At 34.6% G+C, this 25,488-nt stretch overlaps 1 protein-coding gene across 2 annotated transcripts in view; it reads left to right on the top strand.

Moving 5' to 3' along the window:
• The first annotated feature begins 14,801 nt into the window (after window positions 1–14,801).
• LOC128243281 (N6-adenosine-methyltransferase subunit METTL3-like) overlaps window positions 14,802–25,488 on the top strand; it is an 86,504-nt gene continuing 75,817 nt past the window's right edge. For both annotated transcript variants that reach the window (XM_052960946.1, XM_052960947.1), the window contains exon 1: window positions 14,802–15,051. In XM_052960946.1, coding sequence (XP_052816906.1) covers window positions 14,883–15,051 — 169 coding nt within the window. In that variant the 5' untranslated portion in view covers window positions 14,802–14,882. The remainder of the gene's footprint in view (window positions 15,052–25,488) is intronic.

Below are 25,488 nucleotides of genomic sequence, written 5' to 3' on the forward strand. Positions count from 1 at the left end.
GTTTATACAAGCATTATAAAGGAGGAAATGGATATTGAATAACAAATCTTGTTCCGTTCCGTTCCGCTAAATATCATTATCCTAGGGGATATTTATACTTTGCGGAACGAAACGGAATCACAATTTATAGAGTTGAAGACATGGTTTGTACACAATGCTGACTGTAATAGTGATACATGTATTTCAGCTTTATTACTGCATGCACATTCAAATTATATGTTTTTAAATTGAATTTGTTTACGATAATTATAGAAGTTTCCAACCCGCCCGCTTAGATCAATAAGTAGGAGCGTCGGTGTCTAAGTTCGATCCTTGGGCGGGCAATGTTCTCCGTGCCGATTTGATAAGACATTTAGTCTGACATCATTTGTCCTCCACCTCTGATTCATGTAGGGAAGTTGGCAGCTACAAATCTTGTTCCGTTCCGTTCCGCTAAATATCATTATCTTAGGGGATATTTATACTTTGCGGAACGAAACGGAATCACAATTTATAAAGTTGAAGACATGGTTTGTACACAATGCTGACTGTAATAGTGATATTTCAACTTTATTAATATTAATTATTAATATCAATTTATATATGGCAAGCATGTTTTCAAATTTAATTTGTTTACGATGATTATTAATATTTTTTAGAATTTTATAGAATACAAAATGAGTGTACTGGATATGACGGCCATTCGATACATATTAAAGAGGTCCTGATATCTCCAAAAATATTTAGATTGTCTACTCATTTTTTTTTCATTCGTCAGTTTATATGAATAATAAATATTAAATTACTGCAACAAGTGCAAAACATTTAAATATATAAATTTTATGGCGATAGGATTTCCTATATTGACTAAGTCAAGAACATAGTTTTTTAAAACAGCTAGGTTGCATGTAATAAATTCGTGTACCTGTAATATACCAGGATGAAAAATTCCATTGACAAGAAAAAATAAATCTTGTTCCGTTCCGTTCCGCTAAATATCATTATTCTATGGGATATTTATACTTTGCGGAACGAAACGGAACAACTGTTTGCAGTCCCGAAGATTTTAATATCCATTTAGAAGTGGGTTTTCAGATGGTTCAGTTCGAAAAAGCCCTTGATCGACTGTTCGCTAGGCAGTTTCAATATATCATTATTATTATTTAATATATTTACATATTAGTAAAAAAAATGCTGTGCCCCGTGTGGTGCCTCAATGTTTGTTCCGTTCCGTTTCGTTCCGTTCCGCAAAGTATAAATAGCCAAAAATGGCAATGAGAGGAAGTGAAGTGCACAAGAACCATAATCATATGCATATTTATTTGGCAATGAGAGGAAGTGAAGTGCACAAGAACCATAATCATATGCATATTTATTGAGTTATCTCCCCTTAACCATTTTTTCATAATTGGTGCTTGCACACCCTTGTTCGGAGAATAATTTTAAAACTGATGTGATAGATATAAAACTTGCTACATAGATAGGTGGCAATAAGAGGAAGTGCAAGGCATATGAACCATAATCCTATCATCATGCATATTTATTATGTATTATTAAGTGTAGTGAAGTGTTTTAATAAGTAATCTCCCCTTGACCATTTTTTCATAATATGTGCTTGTCCGGGCCATATCTTGGAAAATACTAAAGGATTGAAATGAAACTTGAAATGTAGATAGATGGCAATAAGAGGAAGGGCAGTACACAAAAACCATAATCCTGTTCTGCATTTTGGGTTACCTCCCCTAAAACTCACCTCATCTGATATTTTTAGAAAATGGGAGTTTGTCCAGGCCATATCTTGAAAAGTACCTAAGGGATTGAAATGAAACTTGAAATATAGATAGATGGCAATGAGTGGAAGTGCAGTGCATAAGAACAATAATCCTGCCCTGTAATAAATCTTTAGTTATCTTCCCTTAAACACCTCCCCTTAATATGTTTCCATAATGGGTGCTTGTCTGAAAGTACTAAAGGGATTGAAATGAAACTTAAAATGTTGAGATGAAAATAAGAGGAAGTGCAGTACCCAAGAGTTGTAATCCTATCCTTCATATTGAATTTGTTATCTCCTGGTATTTTCCATAATGGAAAAGTAGTAGAATGAGGGGAAATAGCCAGGGGCAATTAACCAGGAGAAATTAATCAGGGCAAAAAAACGAGCAATACACCAGGAGTAAAAAAAAACGTTGAGAGCAAAACACAACCGGGACACGTGTATGACATAGCCAAGCTTACCCTAGCTCGGACCATTCACCTCGGATCGTTTACCTCGGTCTTGATCCTTGGGTGTGGTTATCGTTATCCATGTGTTATGTCACGGGAGACAATCGTGTAATCGGACTTAGTTTGACATTTAAAAGAGTCGATTATCTTAGATACACAAAAGTTTGGTTAAAGCACATTTTATTTAGGAATTCACAATGGATATATATATTATTAACATAAGAAAATCGCATATTATTTTTGATAAAAAATATCCAATGCTTTTGTACATGAGATCATATGTATTTTTATGCCCCCAAAAGTGGGCATATTAAAATCGCACCGTCCGTCCGTGTGTCCGGCTCAATAACTTGTGTCCGGGCTGTAACTTTCCCTTGTATGGACAGATTTTAAAATAACTTGCCACATGTGTTCCACATACCAAGACGACGTGTCGCGTGCAAGACCCGTGTCCCTACCTCTAAGGTCAAGGTCACACTTAGTGTTTATTCACAATGGAATACTGCTTATAAGGACATAACAATGAAGGTTGTCAAGTTTGCGTGATATTTTTGTTTAGAGGCAATTTAAAATAACTTGCCATATGTATTTGACACGTAAAGGCAAGATCAACTTTTCATGTACTGACTTTGTTCATTGGTCAATGTCACATTCGGGGGCATTCGTCACATACTGTGACAGCTCTTGTTTTCTGTTGTGAATTTAGTTTTATTCCTTCTCAGTCATGTTGCATGTCTTGTAGTTTATTTTATCCATGGTTTTGTGAAAAAAGTCCTGAAGTGATACCCCCATTCGGAACACCTCAGCCATTTTCCATTGAAAACAACCTTGGAAGTACATTTATGCCGCTGCATCAGTAGAAGTAGTTAGTAAAATTTTAAATAATAGTATTAATAAATAATTTATTTGATTGTAGTGTTTTTATGTGTATCTTGTATTACTGAGTTTAAATTGATTGCCAGTGAAGTGCATTATTGCATAAATAATTGAGATTCCCATTTTGTTCATACTTTTATCAAAGATCAAGTCTGTTAATTCGTCAATTTAAGGTTCACAACTTAATAATTCAAACTTTAATATAAAAAATGTTAGGCTAAATAGATGTTAGACTAAATAGTTCAAACAATTCTCTGACATCAGCACCCGGGTCACTCAAAACTTCTATGAAATATTCCTCTCCAGCGCTATAACTTAACACTTCACTCATTTTGACATTTAGCCTCGAAGTGTGACCTTGACCTTTGACACACCTGGTCTTGTATGCGACATGCCGCCTTGATGAACATTCATGTCAATTTTGGAGAAGATCCTGTAATGTATGGATAACAGGTGGCCCTGACAAGTCCTATAAACAGTAATAATTTAAACCTTTGACCTCTAAGCGTGACCTCAACCTTTGAGGTACACCTGTATTTTTAGCGCAACCTGGATCTTTAGCACACAGTGTCAGAAAATCTTTCAGAAAATAACATTATTATTATAAATTGCTGTTTGCACTATCATTATTATTATTCAACCCATTTAAAGCTGCACTCTCACAGATTGAACGTTTTGACAACTTTTTTTTCTCTTGGAACGAGCCAATTTTTGCGAAAATCCATAGAAACCAGTTATATAAGACTGCTCACAAAATGTTAGATCGCATATTTTTATATTTAAGTTCAAAAATTGATGTTTTATGTATTTTTCTTAAACCTTTAGTAAAACATTAATTTTTGAATGGAAATATGAAAATCTACAATCTGATTTTTTGTCAGACATCTTATATCATTGGTTTGCAGATATCTACGCAAAAATGTGTGCTTTCTGAGTCAGCCAAAGAATTTCATAAAGAATAGAGTCATAATCAGGAATATTCAACATAAGGTATTCAACTGACTGCAGTGATGTATTGTCTGTGGATGACACCCCAGTAAAAGTGACACGATCACACCCATCGGATTAAGACGACCATAGATCTGCTTTGTTTCGCTACGATGAACACTCAATATAACACATGTTATCGGTCCAAACACGTTGTTTTTCACAGGAGACATATTTTGTTACCTTTAAAATAAAAATATTTTGACAATTTTTTTTTTTTTTTTAAATGCATTGTTATTTTTTCTATGTCGTAAATAAAACTTACTTTTTCCTTACTATATGAGGCTTTGCATATATCATGCACATGCATGTAACTAGCAGATTTCAATACATATTTCATTAATCGTTATATTAATTTATCCGCAATCATCAATTGTTATTTATTACTCAAAATTTAAGTCCCATCAACTGCAATCCAAACAAACACTTGCGAAAATATAACTCATTAACACATGTAATGGAATTTGTTCTGTTTGTCGGCTGCAGATCAAACAGTACAATTTGTGACGTCACAGCACGAGCTGTGTAAAGATCAAAGATGCACTGCAATGGTTTGTATTTAAATAGGTCAATCAAATACCTATGAACCCACTTAAATCCCAATATTGCGTCTAGGCTGGTTCAAACATAGCATACCATCGGAAAATAAAAATCATTAATCCGAAGCAAATGAACAAATTTAGTTGATATTTGACTGTTAAGCTTGAACATTATCACAGACTTGGGGAATTTCAAGTGCCGGATTTGCTTTAAAATTCTACCCCGTCTTATAAACGAGTCTAGACAAAAACACCAGATTTCATGGGCAAAGTATGGGGGTCGTCTTATAAGCGGATCGCCTTATAGTCAGGAAAATACGGCATGTAAGGATGCTATATTCAACCCTATATTTTGTTTCAGGAATTCATCTTCAAAAACTAGAAGGCAAGTACTCTTCATTCAAAGTATTGCCTTTATATCCACGATTTAAATTTCCAATTTATTCATTGAGTCTATCAGCCCAATGACCTGCTGGAAACATTTTAATTTGATGAATTTTCTTTAAAACATCACCACAAAAATCGGGATGAGCAATACTATTAGCAATCAGCGATTTAAGACTACTATTGTACTTTGATATCAGATTATAATGACCATTAACAAATTTTGAGAAAGTTTTCCTTAATTTATAATATCTAAAACCCTGTTTTCGAAGTTTAAACCAATAAAAATGGCAAAATTAACAACAAGGGAGAGAACTATGAATCAGATGTTAATATGTTCATGTTATGTTACACCAATAAAGAAATCATAATAACTGGCGCATAGCCTTCTTCGTGTTTGTTTTCTGCGCGTTGCAAAACCTCTCTGTCTATATTCACGGTATTATCTGCGTTGCTCTATCTCTATGTGGAATACTGGACTTACCGAAATATGTTTTATTACCGAAAGACGGATAAAATTACAATATGTTTACAGAATAACCGAAATACGTGTGCAAATTAAACATATTTATACGGCACTGCATTCCCCGATTTCTCAAATAAGCCTTCATAATTGTGATATTAAATAAAATAACGAGTCATACTTACGTTTTATGATGATGGCCGGTCTTTGCTCTAGCTCGGAAACTTGTGTCATTGGCTCTTTTTTGTATACAGCTCCTAAAAGAGCTGGAGCCACTGTTTCGCAGCCATGTGAATGTCGCGCATTTCTGTGTTTAATCCTGCGCCCCAATTTCTCTACACTATTATACGACTAAATCAAGGGCAGTAATGTCAGGTGCGTCCATGCTCCCCGGTTCATTGTTTTGAGTGGAAAACGTCATCGATTCGGTGAGTATTTCCACTGTTTTCTATATGTTTCAACGATATTTTTTAGAAACGACCTTGTGCACCGAATGAAGAGCAAAATCTCGTTTACGGAGACGCTTGTTTTATATCAAAATAATGTCTGTATTAAAATATCTCGTGAAAATAATGCACGTTCTTACAAGGCTTCCCGACTCACTCAATGCATTTTTTGCTTCAAAACAACTATTTAATACCCTTCTCTTGCGTACAAACCCCATCCGATGCTTTGTTTTGGACAATGACAATACTGCTATTGTTTTCCGAATGCAGACAGCCAATTTTGGAGTTAAATCGGCTCATTTACGAAAATGCTTGCTGGTTCATTCTGTACATTTTTAGAACCTAGGTTTTCCCAAATCTGGAAGGTCTATGGCACACTAGCTGTATTTAACCGAATTACCAGTCGATTTGTTTTAGTTTAACAAAAAATAATTTTGTTAATTATGCATTTAAATAAGAGGGTGTACAGATATAAAATTTATATTTTCAGGGAATAAAAGATGAAGCGAAAGAAGAGATCAATCCTGAATCTAAATAGACAAAAAACAAGACGCTTAAAGGTAGTATATATATAAATGACATAATAAATGAACTCTGCATACCTATAAGGCTATATCAAAAATTATCAGCAACTTTGTTGTATCCACTGTGCTACGAAGGCTTACCCTAAAGAAGTTAAGGCCTAAATGTTGCAGGAATTTGTTTGACCTCAAAATCTAATATGACTGACCTAATTATTTTGATATAAAACAAGCGTCTCCGTAAACGAGCAATTGCTCTTCATTCGGTGCACAAGGCCGTTTCTAATCAAAGTGCTGAAAGCACTGATGGACTAGGGCTTCATTTAGGGGAATGTTGACAACCATGTTCTAAGCATTGAAAAAATCGGCTCACATCACAAGGGGTCACTGTTTAATGGGCTAGCTTAAACTTTTGACTTAAATTGCTTGCAAGCTGCAAAGGAAATTTGACAAATCTCGTTAAGTGTGTGTAGAGTGCGGGGGGCGGGGTGTGGGGCTAAAGCGTTAAATCAGATAAAGTCATAATTCTTTTGAATTTCTCAAAGTCGTTTAATCAGACTTGTACAAATTAATTTACGTGTTATGCGTATGTTAACCAAAGTACACATACTTCTTTAATTTGATAAAATGTTTTATATCAAAGGTCTGTTATTTGCAGTTTGAGAGAAGATTTTCAATGATGTAATTACAGTGGAAATTCACTAAACCGGATCTCCACAACACCGGAATCCTCGGAATACCGGGCTTAAACTCACTAAACCGGATCTCCACAAAACCGGAATCCTCGGAATACCGGGCTTTTTTCAGAGTCCCGGTTTTCCCCTTCTATTTTTAAAGAATCCCTACAAAACCGGAACCCGGGAATTCCGGATACCGGACAAAAAAAATCGAGAAAATTTGTTAATTGTCAACGTAATTTTACCTCACAAAACCGGACGTGTATTTGTTCAAACATGTCAAAATGATGTTGTGTATTAGGAATTCGCGAATCGCGTGTCACTGTTTTGACAGCCGGTGCGTTGTTGAATATTGCACCTGCGATGTTGTGTTAACTCGATAATCGATAATGATGATTGCGCTGTGGATTGACTGCCGCGCGATAATCAAACTTGTGAAAAGAAAATTCATTGAACCATTAATTTATTTGTTGCAGAAAATAAAGAACTAGAAACGGTTATTAAGTGATCATTTTAGAGGGTTGTTTTATCTAAAGACTTCTATGATTGAATCAAATTAGAGTGGTGCGTTAATTAAACAATCAAACATACTTTACAAGCATTGAATTACGTGTTAATTACGTTAAATTATGTGTTTTGATTTAATTCCAGTTTTCAACTTCCCTTTAAAAGGTTCACTCAGTTTAAATTTTGAGTAAACTTACTCCGTACATCAAATCCTCACTAAACCGGAAATTTTGCCCAGTCCGGACCTTGTCCGGTTTAGTGAGTTTCCACTGTATTTACTATATTGAAAACCTGTCACCTCTTTTTCAGGGGAGCTTTAAACCACAGGGCCATACTTTGAACAATCTTTGTAAAAGACATCTACATTGTACACGTATGTCAGACTGCATGCACAATGCTATTAGGAAGTAGTTTTTATTTGAAAAGTGAAGAATTATTTTCTCCCTCTTAATTAGTGCTTGGTATTCAATTAATATAAAATGTTACCATGATAACTTAGTGCTGTTGATAAATATTAGGCACTGCCTTCTGTCTCATGCTATTCTTATTACTGCTGCAGACTTTTGTACAAAGCAAGTTGAGTAGACTAAGATGAGACTAATATCGTTTATCAAGTATGAAATATTGAAATGTCTTTTAAATACATAATAATAATAATAATAATAATAATAATAATAATAATAATAATAATAATAATAATATCTTTATTTTAAGAAGGTGACATATTAAGATCATGTACAAAACTACAGAATCTTATTTTCGATATGGCCCTCTGAAACAGAATGAAAATATGGCAAATAATCATAAGACAAACATGAAGACGATGCTAACAACGATGACGATGATGATGATGATTATAAGTATGCTGTTGATGCTGACGATAATGATGCATATGATGACATGATGATGATGTTGAATCAATATTAGACAGATACTCTCAGTTAAATATAATTATGAATAAAACATCACAATTTGTATAATCACAAGTTTCCTATGAGGTATTGTTTGACCTTTATTTTATACGTATTAAAGTTTTTTGATTCTCGTATTTCCAAATGTATATTATTCCAAACATTTCTGCTGTAATATGTAAACGATGCTTTCATATAATTAGTACGAGGTCTAGTTTGTAAAACAATATCTTTGTGTGCCATTGATCTTAGCATATATACATTATTGTCTGAAACTGTTACTAATTCTGACATATATGATGGAGCCATGCTATTCAACGTCTTGTTAACTAATACTGCTGCGTGGTATTTACATCTATCCGAGAAGTTTAGCCATTTTAGTTCTTTAAATAGATTTGTTGATGAATCTCGTTTAGATTTACCAAGTATGATTTTTGCAATTCGTTTTTGTAAGTTATTTATTTTATTCACATATGAATTGGTTCCCTTGCCCCAGACCAAGCAGCCGTAATCAAAATTTGGCAGAATATATGCATTGTAAAACATTCGTTTTGTATCAGGTGTGAGGAAATATATTATATTTTTTAGAAGTGCAATTTTCTTATTCAGATTTTTACAAACATAATCGATTTGCACATGCCAGTTTAGTGTATTATCTATATACAACCCTAATAACTTTTGCACAACAACATTAACTATTTGAACATCATTAATACAAAGTTCAAGATTCCCAGTGTTTTTTAATTTATTTGCAGACCCTAATAACATGCATTTAGTCTTGGAAGGATGCAATGACATATTATTTAGTTGACACCACTTATTAACATAATTTAAATGATGTTGTAATTTATTTTGAATATCCGTCAACTGATATCCAGATTCATAAAGTGTTGAGTCATCTGCATATAGATCTATATTTAATGTTGGATGCATAACTGCAATATCATTTATGTATAAAATAAAAAGCAAGGGTCCCAGTATGGAACCCTGGGGTACCCCAGATGTAGCAGTGAGTTTTTGCGATTTAATTTTGCCAATCTTTACAATTTGGTTTCTATTTTCAAGATATGATTTAAACAAATTCAATGCTATTTCAGAAAAATGATACAGTTTCAATTTATAAAGAAGAATTTCATGATCAACTAAATCGAAAGCTTTTCTCAAATCCAAAAATATCGCACCAACTAGTTTACCACTGTCAACATCTTTAAGCCAAGTATCTATAAGTCTTATTAGAGCAGTGTTACATGAATGGTGTTTTCTAAATCCAGATTGTGTTTTGTGTATGACATCGGTTTTCTCAAAGTACAACTGTACCTGTGTCGCTATATGCCTTTCAAAGATATTTGATATAGTTGGGAGTATTGAAATGGGGCGGTAATTATTGGGGTCCTCTTTGTTGCCCGACTTGAAAATTGGTATTACTCGTGCTTCTTTCAGTTTATCAGGGAAAACTCCATGCGCTATACTACTGTTGATAATTGATGCTATACAAGGTGTAATAGTATCACCACATTGCTTCAAAATTTTGGGGCCTACTCCATCTATGCCTGTGGCCTTTCCAACATTTAATTTATCAATAATAGTATGGACTTCATAAGGGGTAATATGTTTAATCTCAAACCTATTTGTACCTAGTTTTGTATCTAGAATATGTTTTAAGTTTCTAAAATTTGTATTCAAAAACTTTGTTTTATTTATAATGTTTGAAATGCTTACAAAATGACTGTTTAATTCGTTTACAATATTTGACGGATCTTCAACCGGAAATGCATTAAATGTCATTTTATGAGGTAATGCTGTCACAGTTGATTGATTCAAATGTGAAATATCTTTTAGATTTTTCCATAAATATGTCGGATTTTTATTGTCTTTTATTGCATTGTTGAAAAAATTCTTTTTACTTTTCTTTATCATAGAAGTTACTTTATTTCTAAGTATTTTATACTGGTCTATGTTGCCAGTTTTTCGGCATTTATCCCTGTGATTTATTATAGATATAATTTCCTCAGTAAACCAATCAGGCTGATTCTCGCGTTTCACACGTTTATCTTTGACTGGGGCATGTTTAGATAAAATGCCATTTAGAATTTCATAAAATCTTTTCAGTGCATCATTGGAATTTGACAATGAGTCTATTTCATCCAGTCCTGAAAACATCAATTCTGCCTGAAAAGCTTCTTTTTCAAATTTCTTAAAAGATCTATATTGTATAACTGTATGGCTATTAGGGGCCAATTTTGGTAATTTGTCTGTAATAGAATGTGTGAAACAAACGGGAAAGTGGTCACTTAGTGATAAGTGAGACACACACCATTCAGTTACATGATTACTCATATTCGTATATAAATGATCTATTATAGTAGAGTTATTTTTTGAAATTCTTGTTGGTGATTTGATTAATTGTTCCAAGCCATACTTCGTGGTAAGATCTGCCCATTTAGTGTTGTTATATTTGCCACTTTCCGGCGAATAATTGATATTAAAATCTCCAATTAAATGAAACCCAATATTAGAACTATCAGCTATTTCTAACTGCTTATCATATAAGTCAATCCATTTTTGTTGGGAGTTCGGAGGTCGATAAATGAAATTGATTAAGAACGATTTGCAATATAGACCATTAATTTCAAGCCAAATCGATTCAATGTCATTTACCTCGAGATCTAGACGTCTACGGTACTGTATATTATTGTTCACGTAAACAAGAATACCCCCTCCCTTTTTATGTTCTCGGTCTTTCCTTTCAAACGTGTAATTCTTAACTTGCAGCATATTGTCATTGATATCTGCGTGTAAAAAAGTTTCACATAAACCTAATATATTTGGCGAATACGATTGACAAAGGTGGTATATAATTTTCTCAAGTTTCGGAAGCAAATGACATACGTTTAAGTGTGCACACCGAACACCCTTCTTATCAAACATGAACACAGTGTCACCTTGAGAAGAGGCTGCTGGAGTATATGTGTTTCCATTTGTTTCCATATTTGTATTAATACACTGCGAATTATGACTACCGCCCAACACACTCGTGCAATTTAGTTGACAGCATTTTTGGCTTATTATGGTGCTTACGTTGTTATCGGTATCGGTAATAATTTTATCAGATTTAATATCGGTTCCTAGCGAGTTGACGTGACCGTATAACGCAACATTATTTTCGATACAATTTGTGCTAGATCTATTCTCATTTTGCCAGACGTCGTATGTTAACTCAGAATGTATACTTTCGATGTTTTTACACGTTTCAATTTGGTCAACACACATAACTTGCCTAAAACAACTGCATGAACATATTACCTCATTACATTCCTGGCATATATTAGCTAAATGATGATATCTATTGCAAGAACGAGTTAAATCAATAGAGTGTCTGTCATGCTTATCCTATTGGGAATATCTTCCATTTTTTACCATTCTGAAATGAAAGTTATTCCTAGATTGTCTGGGAAACGTGCCCCACGTCTGCGTTGGAGGTGTGTTAAAGTGTCTCTGTGTTCTGTGTGTCTTCTGGTTACCGTCTCTATCACGAATAATATGAACTCGACTGTTTACAGTCGCAACTAGTGTTCTCGATCCCTGCTCAGTGAGATGAATTCCGTCGCGGGTAAAGTATGGTATCACTGTATCTCCGTTTCCGTAGACGAACGCCTGGTAGCAGTCGATGAGATCGGCTCCTGTTTCCCGGCTTACTTGTCGCACCCTGCTGTTAAACTCCGAAACGTCGGCGTCTCTGCGTGGACAGACGGTACAGAGGTGGACTTTACAACGCTGCTCCTGTAGTTTCTGTGTGACGTTCAAAATTTCGCGGTAAGACGCGTCGGGCTGTTTTCCGTCACTGACGTCATTTCCGCCAACGTGTATGATGACGTCGTTATAGTGACGTGTGTCAATTTCATTCAGCCTCTGAGCCACGTCCCTAATTTTCGCGCCGCTGATCTTGACGAGTTCTACGTTTGTAGATAAACCAGGGGGCTGTATCCCTTTCACAATTGAGCTACCTATTAATAGAGTCTTTGTCCTTTCCGGTATTTTAGTAATTGAACTCTGAGCTGGTCGCTCTGTTGGAACTGTGTTAGGTGAAGTTGGTTTTCCGGCAGTAGAGAGATTTTTGACCGGCATAGTTTTAATCAAGTCTGTTATTTGTTGCAGTCTTTTAGTTAGGCTGTCGAAGTTTTTGATTACATTTTGTCTAATGTCATTTGCTGTGGTATTTACATCATCAATTTGTAACACGTTGTGCTTGTTTTCACAAATAATCTGCTTTTTCACACTTTGGATCTCATCCCGGATCTGGCCAAAATTTATATCCGTCATTTGTATATGGCTTTCAAGGCTATGGTGCAGATTTTTGACGGACTCGGCAATTGATTGGAGTAGGCCGATGTACTTGTCATAATTGGCGTCACAGTGATCGGGGCCATTTTCATTAGAGCTGCCTTCATCATTTTGTGAATCTAAACTGGAGTGATCGGACAGTAATATAACATTACTGGCTGCAGTTGCCAATGGGAGTGAATCACGCACTTGTATAGACAGGTCTTCTGTAGGGGTTTCGGGGACACTGATCGCTTTATACTGATGAAGGAGGGATTTCAATTGTGAGTTAACATCTTCTATAGACGAGTTGCTAACTTCTAAGCAGCTTTCTATTCCTTGAATCAGGTTTGGGAAGTCGGCATCTATGAACTGAGCCACCTGCTTACCGTTCACAAGGCAACTTGACTTCGTGTGGTACATATTTAAGGTATAGATATGAGACTTACCACTGCTAACTTTAAACTTCGTTTCCACAATGTTTCCTTTTTTATCTGTCACTGGAATCTTTTGAAACTGGAACGTGTCGTTTTCAGATGCGTAAAAATGTTCCGCCGACACTTTTAAAAGTTCGTACGCACCAGTATTCAGCATGATCTTTATTCCACCGCCCGTATTTATTATTTCCACATCATTCACTTCGGTCGCCTCCATTTTCTTCCTGATCGCCTTCTTCTTATTTAAATCAAAACTCCTTGTTTCCGTTTTTGAAACATGACGGTTAGAGTCTACGTTGTGCGAAAGTTTATTTTTCGCTGTAACTTCCGCAATTTCCATCGTAGATTTATAAAAAGCACACGCATGCAATTGTTATAAAATTTCCTTCATAACATGGTGTCAGCAGTTCATCACACTGCTTGTGAGAATGGAATACCAAACATAATCATATTCTTTATTATATACCCATCATCAATCCACATGCAATACATATCACAAAATACTTTAACCCATACTCCGCTCCAGTGCAATACGGCCATATACCACTCTTGTGACGTCACGTCATAACAAGTATGTTGCGCAATATTAAATTGACGTCATTAAACCAATGAGTGCATCCTTAAAATGCAATTTATTATGCAAAGATGTGGCTTCTAAGTGATCTAATCAGTAATGTATATAATAAAAGGATTATTAGTACTGCGTTTTGATCCGGATATGGCGGAATGTCATATTCGATTCTGGTAGTTTTTTTTTGTAGATTTTGATTTTACTCGACTTGTGCCTTGTGAAAACCGAATCTGCAAAAATCTACTTGAGTCGAATACAACGTTCTGGATCAAAACGCAGTACTTATAACCCTATTATGTACAAAACTTGTTACCCCATGGACAGAGCATCTTTAACCCACAGGGCCATTGTAACTTTGAACAATCATTGTATGCAGTACTTATAACCCTATTATGTACAAAACCTGTTACCCCATGGACAGAGCATCTTTAACCCACAGGGCCATTGTAACTTTGAACAATCATTGTAAAAGACAAGTGCCCTAGTCCAAAAACTATCGTTGAAACATATATAAAACAGTGGAAATACTCACCGAATCGAGGACGTTTTCCACTCAAAACAATGACGAACCGGGAAGCATGGACGCACCTGACATTACTGCCTTTGTAAATGTGTTTAATCTTAAATGTTTTATATATAACATAACATAATATTGAAGCACTCTCATGCGTAAGTTAAAATGTCATATTACAATCATTATTAGGGGAATGATGTTGTGGAGGTGGTTGTTTTGCCGCTGCTGCTGCAGCTACCGATGATGATGATGATGATGATGATGATGATGATGATGATGATGATGATGATGATGATGATGATGATGATGATGATGATGATGATGATGAAGGGTATAATCATGTTGAGAAGGAAGATGAGGAAGGCGGTTATGATGATGAGATGGAGCATAATGAGGATGAGGATGATGACGCTGAATAAATTCGGAACAACGCGTCATTCGAGAATTATCTATTTTTCAATATGGCTGCTCCCATGAAATGAAAATTATAATTTTAGCGATTTATAACAGAGACAAATAGAGACATAATGTCTGACGCATGGAATGAAATTCAAGCTCTCAAATCAAAGACGAGTAGTTTAAAAGCTAAGTTAGCCGCCCGAAAGAAGGAACGAGAAGGACTAGCGGCAGAACTTTCAAAATCGTCCACATCTCCGATCATTTCGGCAGCAAAACCGTCCCCATCAGTGTCTGACGGTATAAATTAAAAAAGTTTCTTTGTAACATATATGAATCATTTTTTCGTTTCATGAAGTGAAGTGTTATACTCTTTAAAAAAAATCATTAACAGATTTTTAATTCAACATAAAAAAACATTATTATTATATCCTAGTCTAAAATAATAGACGTGTTAACGGGATTCTTCCAATCCCTAACGTCTACACGGGAATGTGCAAAAAACGGGGGTGTTTTAAAAATATTGAAATTGTTTTAAGTGAAGTATTTTATGGTTGAAATTGATCATAAAGAGTTATATTCATATTTTACCATGTAAGTGAAAAATTTATGTTATTTTGCACTAAACAAGCATTTAGTGCATTAAAACAAGTTGTTTACCTTTCCAATAAAACAAAAGTTGACTGACACAGACAACAATTATGCGAAGGGGAACAACTCGATACAATCGTAATAGCTCGGCCTCCTCCGACAAAGCTTCGAGATAGACCTCGTTATACAATCGTAACAACTCGGCCATGGCCGAAATGATCCGAGCGATTTAAAACTGTGCCCTAAAGCCTTGCAGGTGCCCTTCATGTATATATCGTTATGTTTTGACAGAATGAAATGAAAAAAAGGCATCAAACTCATAATTATAAGTTGGATATTTATTTTTTTGTGTACGGAACTAATATAAAATAACATTATCTGGTAATATTTCTTGTTTTTATGAAATTTTATAGACGCTATATGCTTTAACCCGAAATCCTGATCGGAACAACTACCCACTTTTGATACTAAACAATTTGTACGTGAAGGATTTGCCATATCAAAAATCTAAAAAAAATCCGTCGACGTACAATTATTTGGACTATATTATATCCATGAAAAAAATGTTACACATGGCACATGGGTATCCCCAACGTACGAAATACCGGTGGTTACCAATTACCGGTGTAATCCGAAAATCTAGTTCATGAAGAGCACTTCCGGTATCGTATGTTTAGGCCACTTTTTTTTTTGGTTTACAAGAATTTAAATGAAAAAAATGTCCAGGGTGGTCGAAAAAAAAGAAGAAAAAAAAGAGTAAAAACATTGAAAATTAATATCATTTACTTGACATTTTAAATTTTTAAACTGCTATTTATGCATGTTTTAATACACTCAAAGTTTTAATTAAACACACAGTTTAAATATTAAACACACAATTTAAATCTTACATGCTGTGCATACAAAACATCAATGAAATTGACTATAAAACATGTTTACATGTATAAACTACACTTTTTATCAAAGATACATTGAATATCACTCAGCAAGACATTTGTTTAGCTTTAAGGGTTGACAGGGATGATAACAGAGCCAAGTTGCCAATCCTGAAAATGTCTGCTTGGGGTTAAGGGGGCCGCTTAAGGAACCCGATGGGTCCAGGGCAAAGCCCTGATGGGGGGACAAGGGGGGCGAAGCCTTCCGAAGCTTTCCGTATTTCAGGGATTCTAATACCCTTTTTTGCCTTAGAATAGTGTTTAAGGAGTACACCTTTCGGTTTATGTTCAACGCGAGACATCCAAAATCAGAACAATTATCAGGAATCTTAGCAGTGAAGTTTAACACCTTTGTCTTTAAACAAAGTTAAATTTACTTTTTTTTACCTGAAGTCACAGGCATTAGACATGTACCTGACATTTTGGTTCAGTAGTCCACATAAAACTCAACTGGCTATGATCAATGCCTGTGTATGAACAGTCTACACTGTGGGATGTTTGATTTATAATAATGAACAACATATCGATAATCATGCTTGCAAATGTTTATTGTAGAAGTGTTAATTATTCAATTTTTATGTATCATATAAAGAGCATTTATTCCATTTTCTGCACATTTGATGAGAATATAATGTTATTAATTATTATATATATTATTCCAAGTAATATCCAAATGGGACTTAAATGCTTAAATCCAAGTATCATGGCCTCTGGATTGAATTGTCAGTCATTGACAGGAACAACTGGATGCACTGGCTGAGGTGTCTGTTCATCCCTGACTTTTGTAACCATCAACATACCTGGAAATTACAACTATAGAATTTAAATCTCACTCAAACTGGGTCCTCAAGAGGTTTTGTTGAACTGTCTCAAATAGAAAATAAAATGACTGCCTCTATGTAGTATATATTACTACTACAAAATATTTTTTTTTTTTTTTTTTTTTTAAATTTGAACCAAACCAATTTTCATTTGAACCTCCCATTATGGTCAACAGCCACTTCTTATTGGGAACAATGCTTCAAATATTATGAGAATGATAAAGAAATGGTTTACAGTGTAAACTTCAATCGGTCAAATAAAATTTGTAAAATAAAAACGATTATTATGACACAATCCGAATCGGGATGTCCGAAATAATGATAAATGCGCAAAATTCATTATTAGTTTGATCACTTTCTATTAATTTAAAAAAAAACATTTCGGGAATTTCTCTTAAAAATAAATGGCAAATATACCCTTTTAATCGACGAATCGATGTTTTTAGAAGTTGGTGGTGGTCGATTTTTTCCAATTTTCCAATACCCGTTTATTTGTCTTCGTCGTCTGTCATATCCGGATCCGACCATCCGGATACTGTCTTCTAGTCCCATCGGTAATTTCCGTAATCACCGGATGCTACCTTAACCAATCATATAGCTCGATTGCCAAGACGTAAATAGGTTCGTTAATTTCCGGCTTTACACTTCCGGAAAACTCACTTTTCGTACCCATATTGTTCGAACTGAGCTGGATTCGCTCCCTGTACCCCTCCCCCCTAGAAAAAACTCAACGGATTTACATTAATCTCAAAATCGATCCGTGAGGCCTTAAATCCGGAATTCCGGATTAATCCGGAATTTTATCATCCCTGTGGTTGAATTGATAATGCAATAGCGGGATAATGCATTTTAGTCTGGAAAATTTCGGTGAAATTAGCGGATAGTTGGTTTGTCGAGTAACATGTTTTAGGAAATATGGGTTTGAAATTGCATTTGTTTTCGTTAAAACTGTACATTTTCTTAAAGATTGACACTATCTCTACAAGGAAAGTACAAAAATATAGAGTTTGGTTAAGATTTGATAAAGTTATGGCTTCTTAAACAGGGTCATGTCGGCAAATATATGGATATTCAGGGCCAAGTCGTCACCTTTTACAAAGATAATAAAATAAAAAATTTTTTTTTTTATTTTTTTGCCAATTTTCACAAGTTACAGTTACCACATCATATTCTTACTAAAAATTGATAAAAAAAAATTGATAAAAAAAACAAAAACGGACGGAGGCGTGGTGTTTCAAAACAACGCAACCTGCCCCTGTGATGTCAATATGAAACTTACAATAAATATGTAGTTCCTAAGGGTAAAAAAACACATTTATTATATCAAAATTCATTGGAAACATACTTTTTGAACTTTTTCAATTCATATATATAACAATCAATGAATAAATTTTGAATAATTCACAAACAAATTTTGACTGTCGTCATCCATCTTGTTGATTACGTCATCACTAAGCATGTGCTTTTTGGGAGCACTGCCACTTGACTAAACTTCTGACTTTTTAATGTTGAATAAAGATGCCAATATTGAATTCCAGAAAATGGTGGTGGGATCCTTTGATAAGGATAAAATAATATTGTTTTGGTAAAAATGGGGAAAATATTTTGGATTATTTTTTTTTTTTTATTGTTAACTTTTTTTCATACTTTTTATTTAACTAGCTTATCTTAGGTTTTGCATGTAACCACTTTTAAGTCAATACCTCAGGGAATACATCATGTATTGCATTGAAACTTTACACACAGGCTCCCAACCATTTAACCTTCTTATTAATTTAATCAAGTAAGATAACTCTATCTTTCATATAGGATAATATCTCAGCAACTACTTGATGTATTGCATTGAGACTTTATACAATGGTATTCAACCACCCAAACTAATTGAATAACCAAGTTAGATAACTGTATTTTGCAAATAATGGCCCTTTATTATTACACTTAAAAATTCTGGTTAAAATTTTGCATGTAACCACATTTATGTTAATATCTCAGCACATTATATGTATTGCATTGAAATCTAATCTAACAGAGATCCATGCATGTTTCCCAAAACTTTTCAATCCTTACTCTGAAAAGCGGCGGAATAGTCGAGCATGCTATCTCTGTGACAGCTCTTGTTCTAAAATATGAGTAAAATTTAAAGAAGCTTCCATGAAACCTGGCCAAAATTCCATTGGATAGTTTCTTAATACACCGGTAATTGGTACATCCAGGATACAAAATGATAAATCCACCCATCATGAATCCTGGTATCACTGGCCCAACTCTGAATGAGCCTCATTTGACCTGTCTAAGCTACAATATGTATAATTTTATGATAACTGAACCAGCAAGCATTTTCGTAAATAGCCGATTTAACTCCAAAATTGGCTGTCTGCATTCGGAAAACAATAGCAATACTGTTATTGCCCAGAACAAAGCATCGGGTGGGGTTTGTACGCAAGAGAACGGTATTAAATAGTTGTTTTGAAGCAAAATATGCATTGAGTGAGTCGGGAAGCCTAGTAAGAACGTGCATTGTTTTCACGAGATATTTTAATACAGACATTATTTTGATCTAAAACAAGTGTCTTCGTAAACGAGCAATTGCTCTTCATTCGGTGCACAAGTTCGTTTCTAAAAATTATCGTTGAAACATACAGAAAACAGTGATAATACTCATCGAATCGAGGATGTTTTCCACTCAAAACAATGAACCGGGAAGCATGGACGCACCGGACATTACTGCCCTTGTATAAACAGTATTCAGTACCCAAGATTTTACGAAAATTGTCTATTAGACAAGTGACATCAAACAAGTTTCAATCATTTTCGGTAAATTTTAATGACCATGCCAGTAAAGGATAAACGGAATCAGCCAACAAAGTGGTGTCATGGCTGCCAAATAAGCTTTGCAATATTGCTCAAAACGCCATAATGATATGAATGACATGTGTTAGTCATGTGCTCTTAACTTTTTTCCATGTTTCATTATAACGTCCGGACTTTGAAGTTTAACATTGTTGTACAATAGATTAGTAAAATATTCAGGTATTTTTTTTATTATTTAAATAATTCCTGAGTAGGTTTGTTTTTTCCATGGTTATTTTTAGTAGAGATCAATCCCAGAACGAGGCTGCGTGTCCTACTGAATGACCATCCGCTGGTGATTCACGACATTCAACCGGGAACTTACGATCATGGCCTTGTTAACAAATATGAATGCTGTGGAATTTAAATTAATTGGATTTTTGTTTGTTCAAAATCTTTTGCTTTTTGTTGGATTTATTTAATTTAATTTTGGGGAAAATTAGGGTCCGTCGCGTGCTCCGGTTATATCAAAGGCTCCAGCTATTACTGTAGCGAACAATAACAGTAGTTTACTACATTTTTTTAGATATTCATTTTGGTTATCAAATATTCAAATTTTTCGATCAAAAGAATAACGAATATTCGAATATCAGTTTTGCTATTCGTTTGCATCCCTACTATTTACCATCAAGGTCATTATTCGTCCTTATGGTCTGTCAATAGATGGACCACTCATTTGAACTCCCAACTTCTTACCCAAATTACCCAGCACTGAGTTTGGTGAATATTTCTATCATATACTAGTCGGTTAAAATGCATAACATTGCACCTACCTATATCACGGACTCGATGCTGTCTCACAAACTTGCCACACACTATACACAAATCCGATATATATATCTATATAAACTTAAATTGAAACAGTGATTTTCCAATGACAATATATCCCCCCCCTCCCCCCGCCCTGCAGAATCCGAATAAGTGTGCTTTAATATAAGTGAAGACATGAGCTGTAACAAATGTTAATAATTCTAAGAAAACAAAAAATGCATAAAACTTCCACAATTATCACGTAAAACATGTATTTACAATATATTACGAAAAACTGAAAGTAAACTAAAAATTAAAACTGGAAAAAGAACTAAGTGTACATGTAAAAGTAGTTTATAACTAAATTCCAAGATGTGGCAGGGCTTTTTCTATAGTACCCACAGGTCCGCCTATCGGACCCATTCCCCAAGCAAAATGTATGATATTTTTCCCAATCTTCATAGAAAAATCCAAATTGAAAGTAAAAGTGTTTTTTTTTTTTATGAAATTCTTTCTACCTGTACTGGTTCATTCAACATCCCAATAATTTATGTGATGTAAAGTTTTCGGATAATTGAATTAAAAAATCATTGATTTTCATCACATACAGAGATCATTATGAAATGTGCCGCATCGCACGATTTTGGGCTTCGGACATATATTTGCTATTATTATGTTTTCAGGTATTTAAATTAAATGCCATTTCAGGAAGTTATTCTGAAAAATTTATGATGATATCACTTAAATTGCGTAGTATACATGTTTACAAGTGAAACAATGTATTGCGTATTTTGAATACAAAATTTGACGTCATTCACATTACGTTGTTATGAAAGCACATTATTCAAATGACGTGCAAAATTAATGTATCAAATATTACAACTAGCTTATAATTTAAATTATTTTTATAACACAGAATGCAGTCAAAATTAGTCAGGACGAAATTCATGGTTGCTATGAAAACATAAGTAAACCCATGGTCATAAATCGTTAAGAAAATGATGCACCAATGAAAAACCTTTAAAAGAAAGAGGTTTGGAAGAAATTGATATACATAGAAAAAATCATTATTTTGGGCATTTTTATTAATTATTATTTCATTTGTAATAATTATGTTTGAAGGCCCAAATTTGCACGATTCGGCTGAAATACTATCTGGCATGATTTATTGCAATAGATATTTACACACCAAGGATTGATATTTTAGCCATTTTAGGTCTTATGAAAGGGAAAAGACTAATATTTAATAATTTCCTCATTTGCAGGACTTTGAACAGTGAAATTTCCCTATTTAGGCAAATTTATTTGCAAAGCAAATTTTGCCAAAATGTCTAGGGACTTTTTCCCAAAATGGGGAGAAAAAGCCCTGTGTGGTCCAGGATGCACTTTCTATAATTAAGATTGAGAATGCTACTTCCAACTGATATTTTGTTTAAGACTGAGTATTGCATATAATTATTAGTTGTAATTAGTGTTGTGCTGATGATCGATTATAATCGACAATTGATCGAAAAGACCTACGTCAGCGACAATCGATAGTGAAATTTGAACAATCTATTATAGAAACAAGGGACGTAACTGCTAGCAGCTACCGACCAATTTACTTTTTTCTGGTTAATGCTAGTTTATGTTGAAATGTCAAGGTGTTACTATTAGTACTAGTTACTATGTTAAGTCATGTAGTCATATTCTTATCAAGTCAATAAGTCACTACCGTACCTTACTACAAATTTTCTATGTAATTTTACTGCTAAAGGATTGGTTCTCAACTTCACATGTTTATGGTTTATAAGGCCAGAGTTTTTTATTTTTCGTTTTACGGAAATTTTTCAAAAATAAACGCCAGGGGGGAAAAAATTAAGAAAAAGATGTCCAAAAATGAGCGTCGAGAAAAAATAATAAAAATAAGATGGATTTTCCGTATTTTTTTTTTTTTTTTCGGAAAAATTTATAGAATGTATGTTTTGAAGTTGTGCACACTTGTTTTGTACTCCATACTGCCTGTTATATAATAGATCTGTATAATAAAGTCAAAACAAGATGTCATTTTCACAAGTAGCCACAATAATGCACCAGTTAATTGTAACCACGCCCCCTCCTCCCAGGTCTGGAGAATAGCGGGGACTTTGACTTTCAGTCCAGCCAATCCTTGGTAAAATCCCCGCCCTGCGGAGACAAAGTACTGGTCAAATCCCCGCATAAAATTCCCCTGTACCTTGAGGTAAGGCCCTTTCCCCACTATTTTCGGCACAAAATCAAAACCACCGCATTCACTAGGCACTGCGGGGCCACCTGGAAGGTAAAAACACGGCCCATTTCTCACATTATCCCCGATATACCCAAGCAAGTCTCAAGTTTTTTTCTCATCATGGCATATAACATGCATGTGATATCACAAAACAATGTGACATATTCCATTGACATCATAAGCACGAACCGCCAGCTTTCGCAATCTTGGAAATTGTGCGCGATAATTTTTGTTGTTGTAAAATTAGCAAAAGGTTAAATAACAATAAATTTTATTTTCTATCAGAGATCGAAAAAAACGGGCAGAAAAATAAAAATAAAGTTAGGAATTTGAATCTTTTTCTTATTTGGGTTTTGCAATATTTAGGTACGGCGCTCCCATAAAACGAAAAATAAAAAAATCTCTGGCCTAAGTGTTTTTTAAAACATGTTAACGTTTACTTCTAACCATGTAAGAATATAGTTTTCTCAGTTTTCTGAAAGAAACTGTTCATGTAAAGCAGAAACTGTTCTTGTAAAACATATAGAATATTCAACTGCTTGATGTACTTGTTACTGACCGATTATTAAAAAGAAATTGATATCTTTCTTTTTGTTTATTTTAAACATGTATACAATTTCAAATTTAAGACAATAATAAGAGCCTGTGGTCTCATGTTCTGTATTAGTAACTTGTAAACACTAAAAGACAGTCGCTTTCTGAATAAATAATGTAATTTATATAAAGAAATCTACAAACAATATTGTAAGGGAACATTAGTGTTTAAAACTGGTGCATGCAATGTATCTGTTTGCCTTTAATATGATGAGCAAAGATAATTAAATTATAATTAAATTGATTAATAATGGATCATTGATCGGTTTCATAAACTGATTATCGATAGATATTTTTTTGTCCGATTCCCAACAGTAGTTGTAATACTTTGAATTCCATCCAATACCTACAATCAGAAGATTTTTCAGAGATTTATTATTTTCTGCTGAGCCGGTATTCATAAAAAATCTTGTATCATTTCCTAACATAAGTCATTTTACTAAGTATCTCTCTTATCATACGTAAAGTCAAGAAAAAAATAGAAAACAGATGCCTTAACCTCTAGGCCACCAGGCCTTTAACAAAAGTGGTGGATATTTTGACCTTTTAACAATACATTGATAACATCAACCAATCATGCAAAGACAAATCGCTCAATATTAATGCTTATGAAACTGTGGTCTCCAAAGACGATATTTTAGCAAATATCAACATTTGCGGTTTCCAGCTTTTGGTATCGTAGTTTTAACACTCCTAATGATTTAGCACACTTGATTTTGGCATGCACAAAAAAGTGCATTTTGCAAAATCATGAGCAAGTACCTATCTGCTGGGGCCATTATACAAAATCCTACTCCTAGCTATCTGCAATTTTTCACTGAACAACATTGATGCTATGCTCCAGCCACTTGTCTGCCTCATTAGCATAATTATCGTAAGTCAGTGGACTTGGAATTTAGTTTTTTTTTTTTTCCAAAGATTTCTTTTTAATAAAGCGTTGTGTGGACCTTGGAAAATTATCAGACATTATTTGAGACTCAATCAAGTGCTCAAGGTGAGCTATTGTGATCCGTCTTTGTCCGTCGTCCGTCCGTCAGTCCGTCCGTCAACAATTGCTTAAAAAACATCTCCTCTGAAACGACCTGGCCAAATTCAATGAAACTTTACAGGAAGCTTCCTTGGGCAACCCTATACAAAAATACAACAAGGGGTCAAGATTGATCAACAACAACAACAACAACAACAGCAACAACAACATAATGGCCAACTTCCTGTTTTGCATTAAAAAAACTTCTCCTCTAAAACTACCAGTCCAAATTCAATTAAACTTTACAGGAAGCTTCCTTGGGTAACCTTCTACAAAAATACAAAAAGGAGTCGCAATTGATCAACAACAACAAGAACAATCAAAGTTTGAGGGGGTATATAGGAGTGAGCTTGTCGGTCGGCAGGTCTGTCGGTCGGTCGGTCTGTCGGTTTTCATGGTTTTCGGACGATAACTCATGAAAGGCTAGACAGATTTGAAAAATTTTTGGTACACAGGTGTAACATCAGAAGATACAGGTCAAGTTCGATATTGGGGCTGGTGGGGCCAAGGTCAAGGTCACTGTTACTAAAAATAGAAAAACGGTTTCCGGACGATAACTCATGAAAGGCTAGACAGATTTGAACAATTTTTGGTACACAGGTGTAACATCAGAAGATACAGGTCAAGTTCGATATTGGGGTTGGTGGGGCCAAGGTCAAGGTCACTGTTACTTAAAATAAGAAAACGTTTTCCGGACGATAACTCGTGAAAGGCTAGACAGATTTGAACAATTTTTGGTACACAGGTGTAACATCAGAAGATACAGTTTGGTACACAGGTGTAACATCAGAAGATATAGGTCAAGTTCGATATTGGGGCTGGTGGGGCCAAGGTCAAGGTCACTGTTACTAAAAATAGAAAAACGGTTTCCGGACAATAACTCATGAAAGGCTAGACAGATTTGAACAATTTTTGGTACAC

Source organism: Mya arenaria, chromosome 8, assembly GCF_026914265.1.
Source record: "Mya arenaria isolate MELC-2E11 chromosome 8, ASM2691426v1".
Taxonomy (NCBI): domain Eukaryota; kingdom Metazoa; phylum Mollusca; class Bivalvia; order Myida; family Myidae; genus Mya; species Mya arenaria.